Here is a 23,144-nt window from a genome sequence, read left to right on the forward strand (position 1 = left end):
CAGATATAACCTTCAGTACTCAAACATTAAGTCAGTTTCTGAACCAGCCAAAGAAGTCCCACATTGAGGCAGCCCTAAGAGTAGTCAAATATTTGAAGAGACAACCTGGACAAGGTATACTACTATCCAGTCAATCAGACAACCAAATTACAGCTTTTTGTGATGCAGACTGGGCAGCATATGTACTCACCAGGAAATCAGTCACAGGATACTTGATCAAGATGGAAAAATCACTAATATCTTGGAAAGCCAAGAAACAAACTACAGTGTCTAGAAGTTCAGCTGAGGCTGAATATAGAAGCATGGCATCTACTGTTTCAGAACTTGTATGGCTGCTGGGAATGTTGAAGGAGGTTGAGGCTGATATGAAGGTACCAGTGCAGGTCTATAGTGATAGCAAAGCTACAATTCAAATTGCAGTCAATCCAGTTTATCACGAAAGAACAAAACATATAGAGATAGATTGTCATTTCATTAGAGAAAGACTACAACAAGGCATGATCAAAGTTGACTACTTACCAACCCAAGAACAACTAGCTGATATATTGACAAAGGGATTGTCTAGAGCTCAACATGAGCACCTTCTATCCAAGCTTGGAGCTTTGAATATTTTTGCACCTCCTATCTTGAAGGGGAGTGTTGAGATGTAAAGAAAGTAGTTAAAGGAGTTAGAAAATCAGTTAGAAATAAGGGCAGTATAGTCATTTTAGTTAGTTACATAATTAGAACTAACTAACTAATTTGTTAGTCAGTTAAGTCAATGTAATTAGCTATATATACATAGCAACTATGTACTGTTGATGGTAATGGGCATTTTCACAGTTAGCCCTAAAAATAAAATCTTCTTCTTCTCTCTAACGCCTCTCTTCTTCATCTTCTTCATCTCTATCTTCTTCATGGCTGATCAGTGAAGAAACAGAGCTCAAATAAGCTCAAGAAGCAGTGAGCAAAGTTATCTCTTCACTGCTTCAGCCTTGAAAGACCATCTGTTTTTGAATTCTTTTGGTTTTAACTCCTTCACCCAATACGCATCAGACCAGTTTCACATATGGAAATAACTACGAAACAAAACGAAGTACAGGCCAAGCATTGAGTGAAGAAAAAAGGGAACATAAACATACATGTTTCGAAGCCAAAGAGAATTCAAAAAAGTATTATACTTCAAACATGAATTCACCAAAACAACTACATGCATACTATTTTCCAACTAAAAAGACATCAAAAAGTTCTTCATGCCATCTCTGAGGTTAGCCAAAAAGGAGCAATCAAGGTCTGATGATTTCTGAGGGCTGTCCCATCAATAACTCTAAGCAAGCCCTGCATCATCAAAAAAAAAAAAAAAGGAACTTTGTAAGTTTCTCAAAATATCTTTTTTGGAGTTAAAGTTTATCGATGTAATGGGAAAATTTAACATACAAGATGTATGCAAAAGGTAGAAATCCTACAAGAAAGCATGTTTCTTAACTATTAGCATCTACACGAACTCCAATAATAGAAGTACTTCAACAATATCCGAAGAACAAAAAAGTATACAAAAGAATTCTATAAGAAAGCATGTCTCTCGTTACGAATAGCATCCAGTCATCAATACTAACTGGAACATTAGAAATACTCCAAGGATATCCAAAGAACAAAAAATGTTCTACTAAGCTGTAAATAAAAAATGCAACTCCATCGAACACTCTTTCCATATCATCCGCAAAGTACTAAAGGGGCTATTTCCTTTCGCTCTTTCTCTTCCTTGCCGTGCCTGCTATCACTTATTCACTTCAGACACACTCCACACTATAGAGTATATAATAATTGTCTACAGATGCCAAGGTTATGACCAGTCAATTCGTTGTTCAAAGATTGATAAACAAATTAACAACGGAGGAAATTAGCAATTGAATAAAGGCAACAAATATTCTAATACTTTCATCAGTAAAGACGGAGGAAAAAAGAGGGGAGGGGGGCACATTCAAGGAGAATAGCTCTACCATTCATGAGGTCTTCAAATGAATATCCAAAAATATCTTGCTATTAAATGAATGGAAAAAGAAGTGTCCCATAGAAGATAAGTAAACTAGTTCAGGAGTCAAGGTTTATAGATTTTCTAAGTTTCCCTCGCTAAAAATTATCATAGCTTGCTGGATCGATATGTTATTACTACTTTTCTGTGACAAAAATGACATATTGTTGACTTCCAAGTTCCATTATTCTTCTGTTTTTGAGAATGCCAAAAAAAATGAAATGAAAATGATCAAAGTTCCATATATTCTTCTGTTGGTATTTCACATTTATCATCATTGGTTCAAAGTCCAGCTTAAAAGCTAAAAGCTAAAAGCTCTAAGACCAGGGAATACAGTTTTCTGTATGTTTATCCTTTTATTAGATATCAAAGACTCTTCCGCAAGATCAACATAACTCTATTTTTAATAAGGAAAGGTCAATAGAACTGGACCAATGTTTTCTTAAATATTGCTATTCGGCTAAGGTAGTGTGTCTGTGTGTGTCTTGACTAGTTCACAGAGCAGTTTGTTAAAACCACAAGTACATTTGCTGGGACCTTGGACCAATGCTATGGAAGTATTATAGTAACAATGAATACCTTGGATAACTTCTCAACGGATTCTCTATCATCTCTTTTTTTTTTTCCGTTTCATTTAATTGGTCTATGTTATAGTGTTATAGGACTAAGATGGTAAGAAATCTGAAAGAAGCTAAAAACAGCACTAATACACATGCATCTCAACTAATTGAACAGAATTAACTAAAGTAATCAGTAGACTTAGTTCACACAGTAGTTAACACATCAAAGTTCATGTAAGTTACCCTAGTGCCTGTATAGCGCATACACGTGCACATAAGATAAGAAAATGAAGCAATGACAACATCTAAAAGTGGAAGCTGAGAATCTATACATAGCAAGAATATAGTAACATAAAATTGAGTATAATGATAAATTGATCACCGAACCTTGTGAGTTTTTTGCGTGCCAATTTACTTGAGCATCTTGCTTCTTAACTGGTAGCATCCCTCCTATCAGAAATAGGCTCTCTGAATAGTCAACAATCACATATGATCCATCCTTAGTATTATCAATACTGAATTTTTCCTTGACTGAACTAGTTATGGGATCACACAAGAATACCACTCCTTTTTCATTCTTAGCTACAATGTCACCATTCCTCAAACAACCCAAGATTCGGTCAAATCCGACTAACGGTCCAACACTGTATTTCTTACTCCAACCATCTACATCATCCATTACCCAAACATCCATATGACAATCATCTTTATGATCCCAGTCTAACATACAAAGAGAACCCTCCAATTCCACAAGATATTGATGCTTCTTACGCCTTCCTATGGATGGTAACTTCTCAAACACTAGTTTCCGCACATCAAATCGCACAAACACAGCACGTGATCCAAATTTATCAGGCATACAAACTAACCAATATGCCACCCCTTTAACAATCACATTGCAAGTAAACTCAAGAATATGAAAAACCATCTCATTTTTCAGCTTCTTCCATTTTCGACTCTTGGTTGAATACACTTCAACGTGGTTCGGGACTGCATATGTTATGCCAACACAAAAGATTCTCAAGATCAACAAATCGTTTTGTTGGTAATCAAATGCCATTCCAACAGACGCCAAAAAGTGCAGTCCTTGAATGGGCAAGCTTTCAGAGAGCTCCACCATCTTATATTTCCTCATCGCCGGGTTCCAAAGGTTAATCATTTCACCCCAAGGTGGATTAAAAAGGCAGACAATGCCATTGCAAGGACCCACAATGTACATATTGGGGAAGAAACAAGGAAAAGGGCTGTCCAGCTGGACAACTGATTCCGGCGAGTTGTATTGTGAGATTAGATGATTGTTGGACTCTTGATGGCGGCTGCCTATAAGAATGGATGATGAACCAGCAAGCTGCAAAGAAGAAGAGTGACGGAAATGGGCGGCTATGAAGTTGGGCATAGAAATGAGGTTTCGCCATTGCTTGCAAACACACCTGAATCGTAAAAGAGTCTTTACAGGGAGACGGGAAAGGATATTAGAGATGATTTCTCTTGGGAAATACAAGTGGGAAGTTGGTTCTGCAGCATCTCTGCATTTTGTTTCTTTGGAATTCCCTTTACCTTTACCTTTCTTCTTCCCATGTCCTTTGCCTTTAGGAGGCATCTCGGAAGCGGGAAAAGGGTTTTGCGAAATCACAACAACAATCTTGATAAAGAAGAAGGGTTTTAGGGTTGCGAAATCAGAGCATGTATTTGTCTTATGTGACAGAACAGGGGACCCGACAGGGACTTGTCTGTTTTGGCATCAGCTCTCAGGAGAGGTTTTCAAACCATACTTTTGTTTACATAATGTATCATATTAGCACAAACCTATAAAACCCATTCAAGCAAGATGTTAACATATTTTTTTTGGTACAGTGCTTTTTAATTTTCTTCCAATAAAAGTAATTTTGAGAAACAAAACTTCTTTTTTAAAAAAAATGTGTATTTGAATATGGTTTTCCTTACTAAAAGCCTTCCTATACGTGTTTATATGAAACTTTAGTTTTTATATCAAAATTTTAATTTATCTAATTGGGGAGAGGGTTGTGATACTGAGTACTTTAGCAAGTCAAATGTTTATGTATAGGATCAATTCATTCATAAGTCAAATGCAGAATGTCAAGCCTTACAATCTTTTGTTTTGAAATTTCAATCTTTACCAGCCCAAATTCAAGTACATATTGTTTTCTATCCACTTTATTTGAAGGATAAATGTGCCAAAGGGATGAGATTGGCTTTTAAAGACACTAGCCTTGATTTGTTTAGGAGCTTGAATGGTGTATAAGGAGTTGAGCTATCTACTTATTACCATGCTGTTATTGAGAGCTATTTGGAGTTCCAAGTCATCAGACCACCATTGTTTTAGCCTGTGTGCCTCAAGAAACCTCTGCTTTCCCTTTGACACCACAAAAAGCTTTACACTAGTTAGCGCATTTCCACCAGGTTTTGCTTCTTTCTCCTTATTACCAATATTGGAACTGTTTTGTCCTCCATCTGGATAATTGTAGTAGCAGCAGATGTAGTCACTTGTGTTAACATACAAATGAGCCATAGGCAGCATTTGCTTAAGCTCTGAAGTGATTCTTGATTCTGTAGATTCAGCTGCACCCTCAGCGACGCTCTTGCTTTGATACTCTGACTGAGAAGGAAGCATTGATTTGAATCTTTTCCACACAAATCCAGCTTTTCCGCTCAAGATTCTATAACTCATGGCTAATGAAACAGATGGTGGATTGAAAAGATGTGCTTCTACATAAGTTCCTTCAGCAGCTAATGCCTTGTATACCTCGAGAGCAAAAGCAGCTCCTAATGAGTGTCCTGTGATGGACACATTCTTACTCCCTTGCTGGTTGAAGCTAATTGATTTTAGAGCCGATAAGACTCTCTCGAATCTGAAGGATCCTTTGAGACTTTCCCATGCTAAGTAACGTAGATCATCCTCGATATCTCTCCTTATTGTGGGGTTCTTCAAGAATGTTCCTCTGATGGCTAATACCACTTTTGGTGCACCAATTGGTCTTATTGGTATAAAATCAGCCAGGGCTGCTGCTTGATCCCACTCCAAAACTGCAGCAAATATCGAACCATCTCTTTCATCGACAAGGGGTTCAATCAGTTTGTACTTAAAGGGTGTCCACCACTGTGGTGCAAGGGCAGTTTCTATGCCACACCTATTTTCTTGCCTGTCAAGTTCAAGCAAGTATACTGATTGTACAAAGCAGGCCATCACTGCTCTTTTGTAGCTTTCATCCTTCCTACACATTTATGTTGTTTTACTCCAATCACTATACATCATTATAAGTAGTAGAAGGAATTGAAATCTGAACGAAGACATTAAAGGATAAACGGAAACTAACCAACTGGAGCTGATGAGTTCTCTCCATCCAGGAGAAGAAATGTGGCGAGGACCGAATACATGAAAGGCCTTGGGATGGTGCTGGAAAGAATGGTTTCTCTCCACTGAATTCTTTCTGAAGGACCAATATGTTCTCATTTAGGCAACTTCTTTTTTTCTTGAGTTTCTTAATTAGGTGGAGGTTGTAGCAAATAAAATGTGACAAACCAGCCTTCAAAAAAGAGAAGAAAATACACCTCCCAAGGCCTACAAGGGAATCACTTTTGCATTTCATATAATTTGTGTATGGTATAGGATACCAATGAACTAATGTGGATTTTTCCACCATATCTTATACATATTATAACAAATTAAAGAAAAATAGTACATACTTTTGCACATATGGTATCTTATACATATTATCTTGTGCTTGGTAAAGTACAGTCACCCTTGCTAAATTGGACATGCTTGGATCTTATTCTATTCCTATGTATAGATTAGCTTAAAACAGAATCTGATTCTGTTTTGCTCTGAATGACCTAAAAGAAAACTAGCATAATGCTCTAGGAATACATCTATAAAAATCGTTTCTTTGTCCTAATTTTTCACATGCACTTTCATATATGTTATTTGAACATCTCAAGGATAAGTCGAAGAACATGATATCACTAAACAAATGTTTCTCGAGTCTCTAAACATTTTGATCTCCTTTTTCTCTCATCCTTCTCCGTTCTGGTTCAGAAAAGAATCAACTTAAAGATATTATTTCAAAGTAATCTCTTGAATATTTCCTTATTTGAACGAATCGCATAAGAAAAAAGAATTTCGTAATTTCATTTTAATTTGACGACCACGACATTATGATAGAAGTCCTCTCATTTTCTGCTACAAACTCTTTTAGTCACTGAGAAAACTCCAATACTTGCTTTCCAAAACACAAAAAAGTATTTGGACAGTTATTTGATTTTAAGCAACTCCTAAATTATTTTTCAAAAGAGTTTTTCAGGAAGTACTACAAAACTACTTATTAAATAGTATCAAATAAACAAAAGTATGTTCGTTAAAACTTTAAATGACCAAGCACTACAACTTTACAAAAAGAAAAATTTCAATTTTCGACAACAACAACACACCCCATATAATCCCACAAAATTGGGTCTGAAGAGGATACAGTGTACGCAAACTTTATTGATCATACTTCAAAGGTAGAGATGTTGTTTTCGATAGACTCTCGGCTCAAGGGAAAAATAGTCCATAACGGTCTAGAAAAAAAAAGTAATATAAGTACAAGAATTAATAACAGATAATAAAAAAAAACAGATAGTAACACAACAATAATTACAACAAAATAATATGATAGTCGAAATACAGACAACAAATAATAATAGAAATCGAAGGACTAGAAACTACATGAGCAATACTATAACAAATAGTATGGACGAATAATAAGATAATGCACTACTGCCTAATAACCTTCTACCATAATATTTGTCCTTCACAACCTTCTATCTAGGATCATATCTTCGATAAGTTTGAACTGAGACATGCCATGTTTAATCACCCATCTTCAATACTTTTTCGATTTATCTACCTATCATGAAACCATCCACAGCCAGCCTCTCAAACCTCCACACTGGGGCATTAGACATCTCCTCTTCACATGCGCTAACCATTTCAGTCTCGCTTTCCGTATCTTTTCATTCACCGAAGTCACTCCCACATATCCCATATATCCTCATTTCTTATCCTATCTCTCCTGGTATGACCACATATCCATCACAATATTCTCATTTCTACAACTTTCAACCTCTGAACATGAGATTTCTTGACTTGCCAACATTCATGCCTATTCAATAAATATAGTTAGTCTAACTACCACTGTGTAGAACTTGTCTTTAAAATTTGGTGGTACCTTCTTATTATACAAGACTACGGATGTGAGCCTCCATTCCATCCCCTGGACAAATGCGGTAAGTGACATCCTCATCAATCTCCCACTATCTTGGATTAGACTTAAGATGCTTGAAATTAAACTTCCTCTCTTTTAAATGACCTAAGTATCAAACCTCACTTCCTATCCGCCTCATAGGTTACATCACTTAAATTGTACTCCAAATATTTTGTCTTGATCCTACTCAACCTAAACATGATTTAAAGTTAAATAGTTTAATTCTTTTAATGAGCCTGGTTTAGTTCTTACTTTTAGGAAAATGGAGACGGTTGCCTTGTCCCCGACTGCAGACACAATTCACAAGGACAAGTAGGGGAAGGGAATGTACTACTACTTACCTTATATGCTGTACTATGCTTCCTTTTATCCTAATGCTCATATTCAATGAAAGGCTTAGTTACTTGTGTCATTCCTACCATAGTCGAACTCTCTTTCTCAAATGGAGTATGAGACACCCATATCTTAATTTTTGGATGCTCAAAGACATAACTTTAGTTTGACAGCCAGTATAAGAGGCCTCTCTTTGTAGAAAAGACCTCCTCTTCGTTTAATTATTTACTAATACATAACTCAAATGATCCTGAAGTGGATCTTCTCTTTGTGTTTGTCATAGCTCATCCTTACTCAACTTCCTTCCTTTTCTGAACTAACCTCTTCTATCACATTTCTACATGTCATTAGGAGAAGTCAATCCGCAATAATAAACCGGCTATGCACTAAAGAGAGTTTTGCTTCATAAAATCTAAAATCTTCCAGTGTGTTAGGGGCATCTAATGTAATATATATCCAAAATAAATTTTTATGCCCACGTGTTGGCGTGAAACTTACCAGCTAAGCCAAGCTGAAAAACAAATTGACAAAACCATCAGCACACCTTACCCCCTAAGATAAACCGAAGACCGCGAAATCGCCTATCTCAGCGCCGCGCCGATCTGATTCTGAAAATCGGCGTCAGAAACAATACGACTTCAACTCAATCCCGAAACCCTAAACCGTTACTCGATCTCAATCAGGGGAAAGTATGGACGAAGAAGATGGGAAGAACAGGGCCTCTTCGGCCACCGGCGAACCCTTGCCGCCAAACTATTACTACGGTACATTTCAAGGAGTAGCTAATCATCCGCCGCCTCCTCCACAATCTCAGCCGGTGTTTGGTTTTCCTCAGCCCATTCCTCCGCCTGGTGCCGCCGGCGCTCCTCCTCAATACTATCCTCATGGTTATCAAACTGTTCACGGTGTGCTTTCCCACATATTCATATATCTACAGGCGCTGATCTTTTTGCTTTTAGGCTTGTTGATGAATTCTGCTTGTTTCCGTCAATTAAGTTAAAGTTGAGTATTTTAATTCAACTTTTCATCTGTCTTTTTAAAATAACAACAACAACAACATAGGCAGACCTTACCTTACCTAGGGGGAAGAGAGGCTAAATCAAGTATATATAGCATGCATTTGTATGATTCGTTAAGGTACAAATCTGTTAATTTGGAACAGAATACAGGATATACATGTAAGTGTTATTGGTTATAGTATTGATTGGATGGTAGTATGGTTTTGTCACCGATCAAAATTAAAAATGGTTGTATGGTTTTTTCATTGAGGATTTACAAGAAGGGATTGATAATGCAGATTGTAAGTTTAGCTATATCAAGTAGGGCACGTGTAGGGAAGAGATTATAGCCCTCAAATCAGGACTCATCAAAATGCCATATGAATTTTGTATCATATGGTGAACTCTATGCAAAAATTTAAACATAATGAAAGCCATCCCATATAGCAAAATACTCTAGAGAAATTCAAGCTGTAGTAGTAAAATAGCATGAATCAACTATGTCTCAATTCTAAATTAGTTGGAGTTGGCTTAATGAGTCTTCTGTAACCATTGCACTCTATTTAGGTCAAATTCATTTCAATACTTAATAATATGTTTTTGAAAGCTAATTAAAAGATTCACTAAATCTCACACTTGTTCTACACAGACATACAAGTCTGTAACAGAAGTGAAATGATTCCTGACAATCAAAGATCTTATGTAAGTAACAACTACTAAGCTTTAATTTTAACTAGTTGGAATCACGGGCATGGTGCTTTTAGCCCTTACTTCTATTAGTTGGTATCACGGATATGGTGCTTTTACCTCAGTCCCCATTGATTTAGAGAGATTGTAGTACTTTTTAAGACAACTACCTCCATGTGATTTTAGATCTAACACATTCTGTTTATCTGTACTTAAAAAAAAAATAGAAAATAATGATCTCAAACTAAAAACCTCAAAATATACACATATCCATACAAAAGTTAAGACATCAAGAAGGTCTACAATCATGTGAACAGAAGGTTCTTGTTGAACATTTTAAGGATATAGGTTATGGTGGGAAGTGGATTCGAATGACTCAATTCTTTATTTCTATAGTAAAGCTTTCGGTGATTATGAATGGCTTTCCAGCAGTATTTTTCATAGCTCACAATGGCAAGACAGTGAATTCCCCTGCCCTTGTTCTCTCAATAATAGTCATGAAAGGACTAAGCAAAATAGTCCATGAGGCCCTGTTCGTCGTAATTAGCTAAAAGGTTACCGTGTAGGGAGACATAACTTAATCTCAATGGAATTGTCACACATTCTTTAAGTTGATGATATCTTGATTATGTGTGCTCGGAGAATAATTACTTAAGAATTCTCATGCTCTGTGAGGTGAGATTGTGTCTGATCTTTATGTCAATCTTGTAAAGAGTTTTCCATATCAATTTAAATGATTAGTCAAAAGTAGTGTCAACTGTCACATCCTGGGTCCACGCCCGCATCCTGGGGATGGCTATCATAACTGGAATCTTCTTCGACCTGATGGGGCGTCATTGAAAAGGCGGAGAGGAAGTTCTAAATAGTGAAAATAAAGAATCTATGGGAAGGAATATAAGGAAGGCAAATCGGCCTCAGCGCTTTGGTTCAATAGCAAAGGTAGTATAGTGTGTGATGTGTGCATACCACACATCACTCATTCATATTTCTTATTTAAATTGAGAAGGATAGAGGAGTGAATCCATTATCCAATGAGTTTCGAAGTTAGAAACAACAATTGTCCCAATTGAGTAATGAGTCTGGAAGCAAGTCGGGAAACATTGGTGCACTTCCTCATCTGAAGTGGAGTTCAAAGTGCAAAGTGGGAAGAAAATGAAATTCCGATAGTACTCTTGGCTTGGTCATACTTCCTTGAAAGTAAGATATGCTGATTTGTATAACTTTACTTCAAACACTGACTATCAGTTGCACCGTGTAGATGGCGAATGATTCAGAGGTTTGTGGAAGAGCTGTTTGATTGGAAAGTGGAAGGGTGACAGCTCTATTGCAGGCAATTGACCAAGTTCATTTAGATCTTGAAATAGAAGTTACACCAATGTGGAGACTGCTAATAGGAAGAGCTTCACCGTATAAACAATACTACGAAATGCTTAACCCAACTGTCTGCAGATTTCCTCAATGGATTTGGTAAATGATTTGAGGCTCTAAAACACCATTCAAGGTAGCCTGTCTTACTTGGGTTTTCCCTTTATGATTGTCTCACTCAAGGGGAATGTAAATTTGCAACAGTTTTTCCATTGTGAAAAGGAGACCAAGGACAGCAAATACCTCTTCTGGCTGTTCTTACGCTAGTCATCTGTGAAAACTCTTTTTGGCAATGTTTGGTGTTAGCTGGTTGATACCAAGGATTACTATAGAACCTTTTGAAACCGGTAGGGTTGTCAATGCAATAAGAATCTGCAGAAAAGAAATGGAGAACCATTCCATTTTCTGTATGTTGCGTCATGCGTGATAATGAAGAAGAGCAATCAGAGGTGCTTCTGGGGCACAGCAACTTAAGCACATATTCTGAATTTGGATGTTTATCTCTTCTAGCCTTTTGGTAGTATTTACAGAATCTATAAATAGTGGTAAATTTGATAGATTATCTTCAGTTTGAACAGGGATTATAACTAGGCAATTGGTAATTTTTTGTTGCTGGGAAGTGACCCTTTTTGTACTGTCCAGCGCTTAGTGCTTGGCTGCTTTTATTTATAAAACAAAATGTTTTGTTCACTTTTGAAAAAAATGCCTCCTCCCCCTTAAAAAGATAAAGAAGATACCTATAGTACGGGTGATGATTGATGTGTTAATGGATAATTGAGTAGCTTCGTGATTCTTCAAAATCAAGATTGTGTTGCTTGAAAAGTTAACTGAAGAATAAGAGTAGAATAAGGAAAATGATTAAAGCAGAGAATCCACCTTAGATTTTGCCTGTCAGAAAATTTTGGAGTTCTGGATTTTCGTAATTTTATTTTGGTGTTTTTTTGCTTACATGTCAAAAGTTTTCTTTGATTTTTAAAATTGTGCGCCCAGTCACACACTTCCACATAAAATCTGACAGAGGCAGTATGTGATGTCTCCAACTTTCTCAAAGCGTTTAAAAGTTGTAGGACCGAAGTCAAACGTTATTTAAAAAAGAACTGGCCCAGGAAGAATGTTGAACCAGTTATACATGCTGTCTCGAAAAATTTCAGGAATGACACTTTTGAAGATGCTTTTAAAAATTTTTCTGCTCTAAATGCTAGTTTGAAAATATTTGGTTGTTTAAAACATTATTATAATATCAGATGCTATACACCATGTTCATTATGTTTCTTTACTATGGCTTAGGTTATGCAGTTGCTGAAGGTAGACCTATAAGGGAGCACCGTCTTCCTTGCTGTGGTGTGGGGATCGGCTGGTTCTTGTATGCTCCTATTCTGGCACCCTTTTCTTGAGCCCTTGTTTTTAAATTTTCTTTATATATTGTGGTCAGGTTGATAAATATTTTGCTTTAAGCGAAAAATGTGATATGTGTAAGCATACTCAGGTTTTATTATTATTTTAGAGCTCTTTCATCGTCTTCAGAGTCTTAATTTATATTAAAATAAAGACTGGTAAGTTGGATGTTGGGGAAACAATGTGAAGATGCACAGGAATAAACTCAGTGATTTCAAAAAGCCTGATCTGATAGTTGCTACTGGATTTACCTCTTTCTGATGTTTCAGTGACCAGATTTTCATAAACTCAATTTATGACTGCTGTAAAGATTGACTAAGATTTCAATGTTGGCTTACTTTCAATTTTTTCTCCTTTGCTTGCCAGGTTCATCTCTGGTTTCTTTCTTGGTACCATACCTTGGTACGTCGGAGCTTTTCTTCTTCTGTGTGTACGGATTGATTATAGAGAGAAGGCTGGCCTTATAGCATGCACATTAGGGGTAATTTCTCTCTCTCTCTCTCTCTCTCTCTAATTACTATGCGGTAGATACTTTATATGCCTTGATTTCACCAGGCATGGCTATGTTAGCCTCAAACTTAATACTGGCTTAATGTCAGATGTATGCTATCATTTCTATCTACTGGTGTTATGGGTGATCCTAAAATTGGGATCCTTTCACATGTGCTATAACTCTCCGTGATATTCTACAAAAGTTATTTAGTCTGACAAAGAGAAAAGGATGAATATGATCATGAAGATAAAAGGATATTAATAAGATTACCACTTAACAAGAGATGAAACGGAAAAAGGAAAAAATGAACAAACTTAAGCAGTGTGTGGACCACTTATTTCCTTTGTTGGGTTAGAGTGGAAGTGGGAAGGTTAAATGAGAAGTTTGAATGCTATATAACTTGTAGATTTAACTCTCGCAACTTGGGTGCATTAGACAAAATATGTTTCTAGTAAGTCCTCCCATTTTTGGGATGGATAATGTGCAGTAGCAATAGTTTGTTAAGTGCTTTGTTTTTGGTTCAATTGTATGGTTGATGATATCCCTTTTGTCACACATTCTTGGGCATAATATGTTTTTCTAGGAGTCAAGTTGAGCAATATTGTTGGGGTACAATTACTCACTTTCATTGGGTACAGAGTAACAGAAAGACTTTCAGCACATAGCAAGTACCCTTGGAACTTATGGTTTTAATCATGTTTTGTAGCTTTTATGGATATAAAAGCATGTCATTAAGGTAAAATTTGATGTTTAAAGTTGAAGAGTTTGCAAATATAGAAAGGTATTAATTCGTTTTTGTACAAACTAAGAAAAATATTGTGCCATATAAATAGAATAGGATGAGTAATGAAATTTGGTTTGGGCAGCTATAAATTTTGAAAAGAATAAATGTTTTGTACTTCTAGAGTACGTGGATTTGATATTGAATAACTATATTTTGTCACACCCTGTGAGTGCTTAGGAATTTACTTCATTTCACTTAGATATCCCTTTCCTATGGATATTTACCTTATTTAAGAACAGTCCTAAATGTATATTATAGCTTGGCTTTTCTATGACCATATATTAGAGGAACATTAAAAGGATGGAACAATTAGACTAGGTTGAGAGATGGATTATATTTTGGTAATTAATTCTAAGACCAACCTCTTTTAGCTGCCCTTTTTTGGAGCAATTGCTTTTAGCCCCTTTTCATATGAGCATGTTTGATGTTCCCGTCTGCCAGATTAGCCCAATCATCTAATTGTCATTCCTATGAGGCTGCAATGAAGCATTTCTCACAAATTATTCAACAACAGCCTTTATTCTCGATAGAAAGTCCTAATATGACTCTTGCATTAGTTTTTACTTCTTTATATATTTGTGTTACTTTTCCTTCTGGTGTTGACTGATTCAGGAAAGCTGGGGCTTTAGGCCTTATGTTCATGTGTTCAATCTTATTCTGATTGTGGATTTGTATCCAAGTAGGGTGCAGTTTAATTCTTCCAAATTTGAATTGGTGCAACTTCTTAGCTGTCACATAAAAGCCTTCCATGTAAGCGAATAAGCCATCCTGCACCAATACTCTTGTGCACTAATGTTGCTCTGCTTGTAATACATAAGTAATCTGTTGTAGTCTCAAGCATATTCTTTTTAGTAATGCTAAACGTGAGTTGTAATATGCTATGAAGGTGCTTTAAGCCTTTCTTTGATTGAGGTTGAGGGTAGATGGGGGGAGGAAACAAATAGAGGGAAGATAAGATCATGGATAGACAAATGTTTGTTGTTACCACCCAAGCAGTTGTAGCTATGCACTGATTAGCTTTCTGATTTCTGCAGTACCCAATAGAAGCACAGTATCCGCAGAGCACTCCATTACTTCACTATATCTTAATTTCTTTTGTCATAAGATGTCAGCCTCTAACTTTTGTTTTATTTGTTTGGTAAATCAGGCCATGCTTGCTTTGATTGCTGTGACTTTTGGTATGACAAAGGCAACTCATTCCTGGTGAGGCTATCCAGGCTGCAATCTGTAACTTGTTGTGGCGATCTCCATAAGAAAGGGGGGAAACAGAGAAAGGAAAGGGAAACTTTTGCAATTGGTTTTTGTTTGTAAGATATCTCTTTTTCTCAAATTGCATAGCATATATTGACTTGGGTGGTTCTTATACTAAACAGGCACTTTCCTTTGTAATGTTTATGGTACTTCTTGGTTTTGCTCCAACAGTGATGTATATTTTTTGAAAACTTCCCAATAGAATTGCAGAACTAAATTGGAGATTCAGAGTGTAAAATTTGCTGCTCCATTGGGGGAACTTCATCATTTTTGAAGATTGTTGGAGATTTTGGCTTCTTTGGATACATGTATGCGTGAGAGTCCAGATGAACCATTTTGTTGGTTAAAAAATTCCATAAAGTCTTTTTAAAAAAAAAAACTAAATTTAATATATAAAATAGATTTAATATAAATTTATCCAATTCAATTAGATATTTTTTGTAAATTAAAAAGTTCTTATACTAATTTTCAATACGATTATTAATTCATATTGGAATATGTAACTCTTTTACAAAAAATTAAAAATCGATTTGGGTAGGTTCGATATGATTGGTTAGATGGTTTTTCTAAGTTTCTGCACGGACTGTCATATTTCGAAGTGGTATTTATTGTTTCTCTTTCAAATCTATATATTTAATGAAAATTTGTGCGCTAAATTTAATTCGCTCGGGATAATCTTAGTTGTTATATCTGGACATAAGTTGTATAGTACCTAATTCACTAAACATAAAGTTAAAGAATTTTTATTTTTTTCTCCATAAATTCGGTAGAAATTAAGTTAGGCCTCTTGTGACATAACTTGTGGATTTTTAACTTATGCTAAATGTATTGGAATTAAGTTATTCCTTTTATGGCATAATTTGTGGGCAGGGGCGGAGCCACATAGTGGCTAGGGGATTCCTTCGGCGAAAAATTATACTATTTATATATTGTTAAAATAATATTTTTATGTATAAATAGTAGATGTCGAACCTCCTTCAGCTAGTTCGTGTGTCTACTTCTTCATATTTTGAACCCACTTATTGAAAATCCTGTCTCATCCACTGTTTGTGGGTAAACAACATAAATTGTTATGTCTTTTGAGGCATAACTTGTGTTAGATTATGATATGAAAATATAAATCTATATCGAGTAAAATATTTTTTTTTGTTTTGGATATCAAGGATATTTTCAATCATTTTGTTTACTCATGTTTTTTCAGACCTAGCCTGATTCCAACAAACGTAATATTAAGACATGGGCCGCCTCACCAAATATCTGTCTAGCCCAAATTAGGAGCTAGGGTTCTCTGTAAAGCCTCTTTTAACTTAAAAACTCTTTCTTCCTCCTCTTCACTCACTTCGACGGCATAAGCAGTGCAGAGGGAAAGAGAGCTTTGCCGAAATGGTGACGTACAAGGTAAAGACTCTTCTTTCTTTACTGGGTTTCCATTTTTATCTGAATCTTTCAAGGTTTGATCAACAATGGTGTTCATTCTTTTGCAGTTCCATCAGTACCAGGTTGTCGGGAGAGCTTTGCCCACTGAAACAGATGAGCATCCCAAGATTTATCGTATGAAGTTGTGGGCTACCAATGAAGTTCGTGCTAAGTCCAAATTCTGGTATTTTTTTAAAACTTTTTCCCAATGTTTCTTCTTATCTATATATGCTGGTTAATGCTTATGCTAAATGGGTTTTGTTTGATTTGGTTGGAAAAAAGGTATTTCTTGAGGAAGCTTAAGAAGGTGAAGAAGAGCAACGGTCAGATGCTGGCTATTAATGAGGTATGATGAGATTCATTTCTCTACTTCTCTTGACTCGGTGTATTTTTAGATTATGATTAGTAGTTCAATGATAACAATTTTGGTGTATGGTGTTTAGTATTTGGTAAGTAGTTTTTTTTATTTTAAAGTATTGGGATTCTAATTGATTTGCGCTTTTGGATAACCAAATGTAAATCGTATGAAGTTTTGGTTGCATATGTGAAATCTGCTGTATATTTTATCCAAGGGTGTCTTTCTTTTTGGGCTGTGATTATCCTTGGTGTAAATCCATCTTCAAGATAAGTTTTTTTTCTTTTTATCAAAAGATTTGATTTTGAGATTGCATTTTCAATTACCCATTCATCTTTATTGCCCCAATAATATGCTCTAGGTTCAATATGTGCTAGAATCACTGCTATTTACCTTGTTTTTGTGCATAAGGAGCACATTCAAACCCTGACAACTTAATGCATATGATACAAACAGTCAACATCAACCCCCCCCCCTCCCCCACAAAAAAAAGTACTGGAAGTTGATGTGGACTAGCTGCTTTTGCTTCCAGCTCTCTCAAGTTCTGTTGGTGGTGGCATGGGAACACTACAAATCAACAGACCATCATCAACTAAGTTTCTATTTTCTTGTGCAAACCATCACTGACCAAACATGTACTTATCAACCGCGTGAACTTAGAGAGATGACCCTATTATTGTCTAATCCAAATTAGAGAGAAGAACACAACTTCCTAATCGGATCAGAGTTCTGGCCAAAAGGTGAACAAGTATTTAAGCACACTCTCAGTGAAACAACTTTGGTCCGACAATTGTCAAACAACACTTCTATTCTTATGCTTACATCACTTCTCTTTTTCTCGTGTTTTGGAGTAAAGGTTTCAAATGAGTATACCGTGAAGCAGCCATATCTTGTGATCTGTCTTTTTCAGTCATTTACTTTTGCTAATGAAGTTTGAGTTTGCATTTGGTTTTATCGTGATGTTTTTGGGGTGGGTGGTGGTTAAGGTCAACATGCTTTGTGATCATGACCCATACATCAAATTGGTGGTTGGATTGTATTTGGTAAGTCAAGGAGAAGAAATCCGTGTGTGTGGTGGGCTGGACAGGGGATTAAGTTGTAGGGACGTAATTAACACAGATATCCACCATGTTCGAAAGGGGAGATAAGAGGCGCGCCTCTTACTGTGCAACAGGAATTTCAAGCTATGATAGGATGTTAGAAAAATGCTGCAACAACTTGGTGTAGAACTTCTAATTAAAATGCTTAGGAGGTTCAAATTTGAAGGTTTTACCAACAGATTTGAAAATGTACATTGGTCCATTTTTGCTTAGAGCTGTTTTGATCTTACTAGTGATTTGTTTGTTAGAAGCAAATCTAGCTAACTTTAGTGTTGGAGAACTTAACTGAATAGTCAAATGGAACTAGTTCAGATGGAACATAATCAGTGAGGATTCATATAGTTAGTCCAACTTGCTTGGGATTATGGCTCTGCTGTTCTTTTTTTTGTCTTGTTTATTGAAATCCTGAATTGATGCTTTGGTACAAGATGTAGCTTTTAGTGTTGGAGAACTTAACTGAATAGTCAGATGAAACTAGTTCAGATGGAACAAAATCAGTAGGGATTCATATAGTTAGTCCAACTAGCTTGGGATTAAGGCTCTGTTGTTGTTTGTCTTGTTTATTGACAATCATGAAATGATGCTTTTGGTACAAGATGTGCACACCATATCTGTAGTCCTTAGTTTTATTTATTGTGTGTTAATCATTTTTAAAAGGTTAACTGTGGTTAATAAGCTGTTAGTGGAACAGTCCTGCAGTCTTTCTTTACTATTCAAAGTGTTCAGTTTTGTTGCCTGTTTATAATCCAATGATAGTCATTCCTGGTACCTGTGCTTATTCTTGCAAATAGAATATCTTCCTTCCAATTCCGTTCAACCATCGGTATGACCTTAATGGTTTGGTTATTGTGGCACTGCATCATGCACTAATCGCTGTTGTCTCTCTGTCTGCTGTGTTTAAATTTTTTTGTGGAGATTTTATAAGATTTCCTGAATTTTACTTATTTTCGTGATTGGTCTTTGTTGTTCCCACAAATTGAGAGATTTCGTTTCAGCAATTTTTTCGTCTCCTTTAACTATAAATGCTGTGTTGAACCTCCTAACTATAAGATTATATTTTCAACTTTTTAGATCTTCGAGAAGAACCCAACAAAAATCAAGAATTATGGTATTTGGCTCCGTTACCAAAGTAGAACGGGATATCATAACATGTACAAGGAGTACCGTGACACCACATTGAATGGTGGTGTGGAGCAGATGTACACTGAGATGGCTTCTCGCCACAGAGTTCGCCATCACTGCATCCAGATCATAAAGACAGCAACCATTCCAGCTAAGCTCTGCAAGAGGGAGAGCACAAAGCAGTTCCATGACTCCAAGATTAAGTTCCCTTTGGTGCTCAAGAAAGTCAGGCCACCGTCTAGGAAACTCAAGACTACATACAAGGCTACTAAGCCCAACTTGTTCATGTAACTTGTTTGGTCATATGTGCATTGAGAAGCAACTTCAGATTTATGCAATTTTGGTGGTTATTAGAATATTTTTAATCATGGATTTCCATTTGCTTGTATTGTTGAAGTTCTAGCTAATATATATTTTTTAGCATTGGTGGTAGATCTGGAGTTGATTTTCGTTTGATTCATCTTGGTGATGTTGCAATTTGAGAAGAGGTCAGAGGTCTCACTGGGTATGCCAGAAATGCGTGAAGACAAATTGTGCTTGAAATATTTAAGACAGGAAGAAGGTTATAAATTTACAACAACATAACAAGCTAGACTGTAAGGAACTAGACATAACAAATTGGTTTCTATACATGAAGGAAATGAAGAAGAATAACTAGACATAAACAGAGAAAAGCTAGACTGTAAGAAACTAATTGTGTGAAAAAAACAAGATTTGTTTTTCCATCCCAGGACTAGTGCTCAAAGAAATCTTCAGTGTTGTGTATGTACCAAATTGGTGTTGGGCACAACCAGTATTTTTCACTATGATAGTGTTGCAAACACTGTACAGTTGTACTATCCAAATCGTGGACACCAATTTCATAAGGACCTTGTTGACTATGAAAGGTGTCGGTAACCATTAAACTATCTGTAAAATAGATATGATTCCCTTTATATCCACGAAGACAAGATCCATTTCAAATCTAGCCGGAGATCTTCGAGCCTTGTTACGGACTAAAGTCCTAAAGAAAAGCGACCCCAGTCCCTCCCCAGCCCAGGTCAAAGGTCGATCACTATATCTTTGATTTTTCTTTATCTCTCCTTTGCTTGAGCCGTGCCATTGTTGGTTCAGAGGTAGTTTGAGTCTCAGCTTTTCATCCCTCAGACTTTTGGGTTAGATCGGCTAGAGTTTGACTATGGGGTAGAGGATTCAGTTCGGAATGTACATGAGATTATTAGTGCGTATGTAAGACTGACAGGCTTCGAATGAGGCTTTGAAGAAAGAGATAGAGGTTCTCAAAAGAGGATCTTCAAGAGCAAAATCCGGAGAACAGTAAGCAAGAAGCACCTTCTTTCTCATCTCAAAGTGAACTTTCTCCCCTTTTACTAGTAGTTGAGTGCTCATTGTTGTTCATAACTTGACCGGATCCGAGCTTCCCAAGCTCTATGCTGTTGGGGCAGGCTCGACGATCGGGAGAAGCAAAACGAAATCAGGATTTGGCCGAAAAAGAAGCAAGGCTATGGATTCCATGACCGATCACCATCGATAAAGAAGAATCTTTCTAGCGTCCCCTTTCTCCCACTCTTTTAAAGCTTTCAATAAAGCCTTCTTAGCTGTGGAAGTAGCAACCAGTCTGTTGGAAAGTTCCTGCATAAGTTGTCGGATCCGGTGTCGGTAACCATTAAACTATTTGTAAAATAGATATGATTCCCTTTATATCCACGAAGACAAGAAGGTGTTGAAACTGATGTATTTAGTCCCAAAAACAGCACATTTTCACCCATGTTTTCCACCTTACACCACCTTCGACTGCTGGGTTCATACATATATAAGTTGAAGAATTTTGTTTTTTGACACTTACTTTCCCATATAGAGATTGTCCAGAACAAATGTCGTTGAACCAGGAGCAGCCCAATTGAAGTTTTGACCAAGCAGCTTCGTTTATCCGGTTCCCATTCCCCTTGTTTTTGTGGTGGTGGTAGTGGTGGTTGTATAGTATCGACCAGTTTTGGAGAATCAGCAGACAAATCAAATACGTGCACATGACTTGTGAATGTCACAGCATATAGTAAGTTTTGGTCATGAAATATAACATCATCATGGCTCTTCATACCTTTGTCAATGCATGTCCACCTATCTCCAAGTTTGCAGTAGGCCAAGTTACAACAGTTACTACCATAAATGGCAGCAACCATACAATTAGGTTTGGTAGGAGCTGAAGATAAGACAAGTTTGTCTATATAGCATTTGTGCACAAAATCTGCATCCCTAAAGTAAATTTTCCTGTGGCCATCACTATCATAGGTTTCAAACTCATATTTGTCTGGTGGACAGTATTTTGTCACATCAGGAAAGTTATACCTCGGTGGAAGGGCAATTACAACCTTAGTAAATGGGTTATAGAGAGACATTGTAGGAGAGAAATCATTAGTACAAACTAACCAACCGACAACCGTGGGAACATCCTCCAAACTTGCTACCACCTAGGACCTCTGGAATAAACTCAAGGTTGTGAACCTTTTTTTCATGGAAACAAAGAAACTTTTCATGTATTTCATCACGAGGTAGTAGTAACCACGGAATTGAACGATGAATAGTTCGCAATACAGACCTCCATGAAGTACAAACACATCCGAACCTAACTTGATCAGTAAATGTAACAAGGCAATTAGCTATTAACCTCAACAAACCCACTGGAATCTCCGACCAGCCCGACGCCATCTGATATATCAATTGGGAATGAAATAATATAATTAGAGCAACAGTTGTATATCCAGGTTTAATTTGTACTGGTTTGCCCAAACAGCAATATGAAGGTTGGTTTTATAGGACTAATGCTTCTGATTTCTAGTTTACATAGGTTTTCTTTTCCTTACCTTATTCGGTAAATATTTCAACAATTTTATGGAACTTAATTTATTTGTCCTATTTTTTTAAAAAATATTTTTTATAACTCTTTAATTTCAACATGTGACATGTTTAAGACTATAGAATTAAAGGATGCCACAAAATTCAAAAATCTTTTTTAATTTCTTAAAAATATCATATCAAATTAAAACAAGACAAATAAATTAAATGAAATGATGTATATATTATCCTATTCTTTGTGTGTCTTTGTTCCTAATGCATTCAGGATTTCATTATTTTTACGTATTTGAATTATTTAAACTTCCTCACGTCTCCTATTTTATACCCAATCCTAAACTACCCAAATCCCCCTCCTTCGTGATACTTAAAATTAAATACTTCATGATATTTTTTAGTGTTGATTATTATTATTTTTAATGTAAATTTTATTATCTACAAATAACACATCAAATTTTCATAATACTATATTTTTTTGAAATATTTTGACAAAATTTCTTATAAATAAATTTGAACTAACTAACAACCAATTTTGATTAATTAAACTAAATTGAGTTGGTCAATGTATGATTTAATAATTAACCCAAATTTAAATGAATATAATTTGGGAAAACTGCACAAAATAGATCAATTGTGAAACTATTTACTCAAATTGGACTCAATCCAAACTATTTACCCTCAATAGATTCATGACCCAAACTATTTCCCTCTTATCCCACTTTCAGTCTTTTAATTTCGCGCATGACGTCATGCTGACATCAGCATCACTGCTCCTCTTTGATACCATCAGAGTATATTATACTTTGATGGTATCAAACAGTTTTTCTTGATATCATCATAGTATAATATACATTAATGGTATAAGCAGTTCCACTGAAACAATGTCTCTTCCTCCTTGATACCATCAGAGTATATATATAATCTCATGGTATCAAACATATATTTACGTCATTGCCTCTTCTCTTGTTCCTCTTTGATACCATTAGAGTATATTATACTTTGATGGTATCAAACAGTTTCTTCTTGATACCATCAAAGTATATTATACTCTGATGATATCAAGAAGAAAGAGACAGTGCTTTAGCGAAACTGTTTGATACCATCATAGTATATTATATACTCTCATGGTATCAAATGCGCGAGATAATTAAAAATGAGAGATATGA

At 36.1% G+C, this 23,144-nt stretch overlaps 4 protein-coding genes and 1 pseudogene across 4 annotated transcripts; 2 read left to right on the forward strand and 3 right to left on the reverse strand.

Annotated features, from left to right (window-relative positions):
* Positions 1–742: 742 nt before the first annotated feature.
* LOC129873485 (F-box/kelch-repeat protein At3g23880-like) lies at positions 743–4,393 on the reverse strand. The gene is made up of 2 exons (XM_055948589.1): positions 2,959–4,393; positions 743–1,317 (listed from the first exon to the last, which is right to left on the reverse strand). The coding sequence occupies exons 1-2, from the start codon at positions 4,169–4,171 to the stop codon at positions 1,307–1,309; spliced, it is 1,224 nt and encodes a 407-aa protein (XP_055804564.1). The 5' UTR covers positions 4,172–4,393; the 3' UTR covers positions 743–1,306.
* A 240-nt stretch (positions 4,394–4,633) lies between these two features.
* Positions 4,634–6,072, reverse strand: LOC129874194 (GDSL esterase/lipase At4g10955-like). The gene is made up of 2 exons (XM_055949444.1): positions 5,907–6,072; positions 4,634–5,804 (listed from the first exon to the last, which is right to left on the reverse strand). The coding sequence occupies exons 1-2, from the start codon at positions 6,041–6,043 to the stop codon at positions 4,844–4,846; spliced, it is 1,098 nt and encodes a 365-aa protein (XP_055805419.1). The 5' UTR covers positions 6,044–6,072; the 3' UTR covers positions 4,634–4,843.
* Positions 6,073–8,617: 2,545 nt separating this feature from the next.
* LOC129873417 (60S ribosomal protein L18a-like protein) lies at positions 8,618–15,423 on the forward strand. The gene is made up of 4 exons (XM_055948511.1): positions 8,618–9,070; positions 12,503–12,578; positions 12,977–13,091; positions 15,035–15,423. The coding sequence occupies exons 1-4, from the start codon at positions 8,857–8,859 to the stop codon at positions 15,092–15,094; spliced, it is 465 nt and encodes a 154-aa protein (XP_055804486.1). The 5' UTR covers positions 8,618–8,856; the 3' UTR covers positions 15,095–15,423.
* A 948-nt stretch (positions 15,424–16,371) lies between these two features.
* On the forward strand, positions 16,372–19,519 carry LOC129873416 (60S ribosomal protein L18a). The gene is made up of 4 exons (XM_055948510.1): positions 16,372–16,536; positions 16,623–16,738; positions 16,837–16,900; positions 19,081–19,519. The coding sequence occupies exons 1-4, from the start codon at positions 16,522–16,524 to the stop codon at positions 19,420–19,422; spliced, it is 537 nt and encodes a 178-aa protein (XP_055804485.1). The 5' UTR covers positions 16,372–16,521; the 3' UTR covers positions 19,423–19,519.
* A 223-nt stretch (positions 19,520–19,742) lies between these two features.
* On the reverse strand, positions 19,743–21,911 carry LOC129873418 (putative F-box protein At3g25750; annotated as a pseudogene).
* Positions 21,912–23,144: the final 1,233 nt, after the last annotated feature.

The sequence above is a fragment of the Solanum dulcamara genome, chromosome 11, assembly GCF_947179165.1.
Source record: "Solanum dulcamara chromosome 11, daSolDulc1.2, whole genome shotgun sequence".
Lineage (NCBI taxonomy): Eukaryota > Viridiplantae > Streptophyta > Magnoliopsida > Solanales > Solanaceae > Solanum > Solanum dulcamara.